Source organism: Gekko japonicus, unplaced genomic scaffold (assembly GCF_001447785.1).
Source record: "Gekko japonicus isolate JY-2015 unplaced genomic scaffold, Gekko_japonicus_V1.1 scaffold931, whole genome shotgun sequence".
In the NCBI taxonomy this organism is placed as follows: domain Eukaryota; kingdom Metazoa; phylum Chordata; class Lepidosauria; order Squamata; family Gekkonidae; genus Gekko; species Gekko japonicus.
Window position 1 is genome coordinate 74,603 of NW_015167566.1, and position 3,831 is coordinate 78,433.

The window sequence follows — 3,831 nt, forward strand, 5'->3', positions numbered from 1 at the left end:
TGTGCGCTCTTCCCCACGCTCCCTGTCCCCAGCACGGCCAGCTTGATGTCCTTCGCGAAGTAATCAGCAGGGCACTCCTGGATCGGGGCGAGGAGACAGTGGTGAGACATGGTCGACGACGACGACAGCCGCATGGGAACAGCGCCCCGCTCAGAAAGGGAACCCCACCCGGCGACTGCCGCGCTTGTAAGCGCCCAACAGGACGAAGGCTGTGCCAACCAGCCAGGCAGCCCCCTCGCTCCCAACTGAGCACCAGCGCCGCCTCTGTTTGAGTGCCGTGGAGCGCGGGGGGCTTTTAAAGGCTTCCGGAGCACCGCCCCCGCCCATCTTTGGCTAGGCGAAACCCCGCCGGCGGCGGCGCTGCTGCGTGCGTCTGTGGCTGGCAGGCTTGCGCAGGCAACGTGGAGCCCGCCGGTCCAGACAATGGGAGCCCCCCGGCGTAGGCCAGAAGGAGGACACAGCGCCGGCTTGCGCGGTGGCGGACAGAGGCCGGTTTCAAAGAGTTCCAAGGCTGGGATTGGTCGCGCGAGCCCCGGCGGCTTCCTTTTCCAGCTGGAATGGCCGAGAAGGTGTGCAGGGAAGACTGGCGAGGCGAAGGTCTGGCTCTGGCTGCAAAGACGGGTCCAAGAACGCTCAGTTTTTATCAGGAAAGCCCGAATTAATTGCCCGCCAAAAAGGGGATGTACTAAAAGGAAGGACAGGATTGCCCATTGGAAACAATGGGAGACGCTTGAAGGCTCATTGGAAAAAATGGGAGCCAAGAATGCCAACTGACTTGCATGGACGCCATTGAAATACATTACAGTACAAGTAGAGTTGCAATAAATAAGTTGCTGCCAGTGTTCAGATGTATCAGTCCTTGTGTGCCTCCTTCCTCTTCTTCATCCCTCTGCAAACCCCAAACCAATTAATTGGCAACTTCCTGGGGACCGGCAAATCAATAATTTCCAATTGCATTCAAAGTGGCAAGCCGGAGATTGTATTTCCCTGACAAACCAAGGTTTACAACCCTTGTTTGTGGGACCAGCACAGACTGTAGTTTGCCAATTTGGATGGGAAAGCAGCTTCTAGTATGCTGAAGATAAGGAGGGAGCTAACTAGCTCACAATGCACATAGAATAGCTAGATTTGAATCTGGTAGCACCTGAGACCAACAAGATTTCCGGGGTACAAGCTTACAAGAGTCAAAGCTCCCTTCATCAGACAAAGGTATCTGGTGAAGGCCCTGACCTGGACAACGCAGGCAAGCCTGATTTTGTCAGATCTCAGAAGCTAAGCAGGGCCAACCCTGGCAAGTATTTGGAAGGGAGACCTCCAAGGGATACCAGGGCTGGGACGCACAGGCAGGCAATACTACCCCACCTCTCTGAAACGTCTGAGCCCCACTAGGAGTTGTCAGAAGTTAACCATGACTTCCAGTCACATAAAATACCAAAAAAAGAGGATATCTGATGAAGGGAACTTTGATTCTCAAAGCCTATACCCCCAAATCTTGTTGGTTTCTAAGGTGCTAACTGGACTCCAATCTAGGTGTTTTATGGAGACCAACACAGCCACCCTCTGAAAGGCTCACAAAGGGAGTGTTAGAGGGAGCATGGGAACTCAAAGTTCCTTCCAGGTTGGCTCACGCAGCACCAAATCTTCGTTTGGCACTATGCCCGAGCCATGCCATTGAGTCTCAACCCTTGTTCTCACTGGAGGTGGTAAGCATAAATCTAGGCTGTACCACTTGAAATGCAGATGGAGGCTCACCCAATTGAATGCTGCTCTGTTAAAAAAAAAAAATCATGGAGAAGGCTTTAGTTCCTGCAATCTAGTTTGCTTTGCTATATAAGGTGGCACAGCTCAGACAAAAACTTAGTTGGCCATTCCCTGTCTAGAGCATAGCTGTTCGTGAAGCTTGCATTGGAAACCTACTTTTAGCAGTCTCGCCTTACTCGGCTGGGGTGCAACAAAAGGGTATTAGAACAAGTGCCAGGTTACACACTGGCATCTCCTACCTCAGAAGGTGGCAGCTTTAGGTAACCATCAGGGTACGGGCTTTTGCCTAGCCCAAAATAGTTTACCCAGGGGTCTCCAGTGTGGTACTCATGGGCACCATGGCACCCGCTGACACCTTTTCTGGCAGCTGCCAAGTGCTTTTAGAAAGTGGGAGGGGCTAGATGGGGCTTTTTCCCATCTGAGCTTTTGATTGGCTGTGTAGATTAAAAGGCATCATTTTAAACAGAGCTTCTGCCTGGAATGTTCAAGAATTACTATTAGAGTTATACATAGCCTGACCTTTTGTGGTTGGCTCCGCCTCCTGCAGCAGCCATCTTGTGACTGACTCCGTCTACTGCTTCAGCCAGTTTGGGGTTGTGGCCACCACCCTGTATCAGAATTCCAAAGGTGCCCACAGGCTCAAAGTGGTTGAAGACCCCCGGCTTACACTGTGCATGCTCATCAATAACCACCACCCCTTTTAAATTCAGGTGAGTAGCTGTGTTGGTCTGAAGCAGCAGAACAAAGTTTGAGTCCAGGGTCACCTTTAAGGCCAACAAAGTTTAATTCTGGGTGTGACGAAATGGCTGCCAGGCCTTAAAATGGATACCAGCCTGGTAGCTCCTTACGTGGGGGGGGGGGGGACCCCCAGGGGGTACAAAGGTACTGACAATCCTGCAAGAGTTGGACCAATGATTTTACTCGGCGCAAGGAAGCTTTTTGTGCTCTTATGCTTGTGAAGGTGAATTCAGCAGAGGCTTGTTTATGTGAATGATCAAGTTAGTGCGAGAGTTCCTGCCAAGCCAGAATGGACAGGATCGATCCGAAATAGGGACCTTACATTGCATGAGTTGATAATTCCATTCTTTATATATCCCAAAAGGTCCAGGGCCACATAAAGGGCTTAGTCGAGGAGCATTTCACCGATGACGTGGAGCAGGTTATGAGAGACCCGATCCTTTTTGGAGACTTCAGAATGGCCCTGAACGAAAGTGAGCCTCGTGTTTATGAAGACATCCAGGACTACGATGCAGCCAAAGCCCTCTTCCAGGTATTAAGTCTACATCACACGGAAGGGGACTCACTCTGTGCATAACAGGAGGCTTGAGTGGACTTTGAGCCTGCCCATGGTCAAGTTTTCTCTGTAACTGTGAGAATAAAGTTTGAGTCCAGTGGCACCTTTAAGACCAACAAAGGTTAATTCTGGGTATGAGCTTTCGTCTGCATGCACACTTCTTCAAATACAGTAAAACAAGATGTCCTCAACCATTACATATAGGTAGAAAGAGGGTGGGTTGGGGGGTTAGTTGCCAGGAAGGGCTAGTTAGACTCAAGATGCACAAGTTCAAGATGCACAAGTAACTGGGCGATAAATAGAGCTGAGATTGAGTTAAAGGAGTTAAGACCTATGAATGGCAGCAAATTAGCATACAAACACATGAGTTAATAAACAGATGGTCGAAGTAAGTTTGAGTCCAGTGGCACCTTTAAGACCAAGAAAGTTCAATTCTGGGTATAAGTGAGAACTGAGTGACTTAGCATGTGTAGTGAGATATCTCTGGGGGTTTCATTGTCCTGAGTACTGTAATAACTTGCAATTCAGCAGTCTACCATTCCAGTCTTTCTGAAATTCCTTTGCAATAAAACAGCTACTTTGAGGTCCCCCATTGAGTGCCCTGGGCGGTAGAAATGTTCTCCTACAGGGTTTCTCAGTTTTGTGATTCTTGATGTCATATTTGTGTCCATTTATCCTTTTGCGTAGAGTTTGACCTGTTTGCCCTATGTGGAGAACTGAAGGACATTGTTGGCATTTAATGGCATATACAATGTTAGAAGGTGAGCAAGTGAAGA

The 3,831-nt window shown here is 49.4% G+C and overlaps 1 protein-coding gene across 1 annotated transcript in view; it reads right to left on the reverse strand.

Moving 5' to 3' along the window:
• The window catches only part of RASL11A (RAS-like family 11 member A), a 2,849-nt gene extending 2,677 nt beyond the window's left edge, over positions 1-172 (reverse strand). The window contains exon 1 of the mRNA XM_015413836.1: positions 6-172. Within this exon, the coding sequence (XP_015269322.1) occupies positions 6-134 (129 nt within the window). The 5' untranslated portion in view covers positions 135-172. The remainder of the gene's footprint in view (positions 1-5) is intronic.
• Positions 173-3,831: the final 3,659 nt, after the last annotated feature.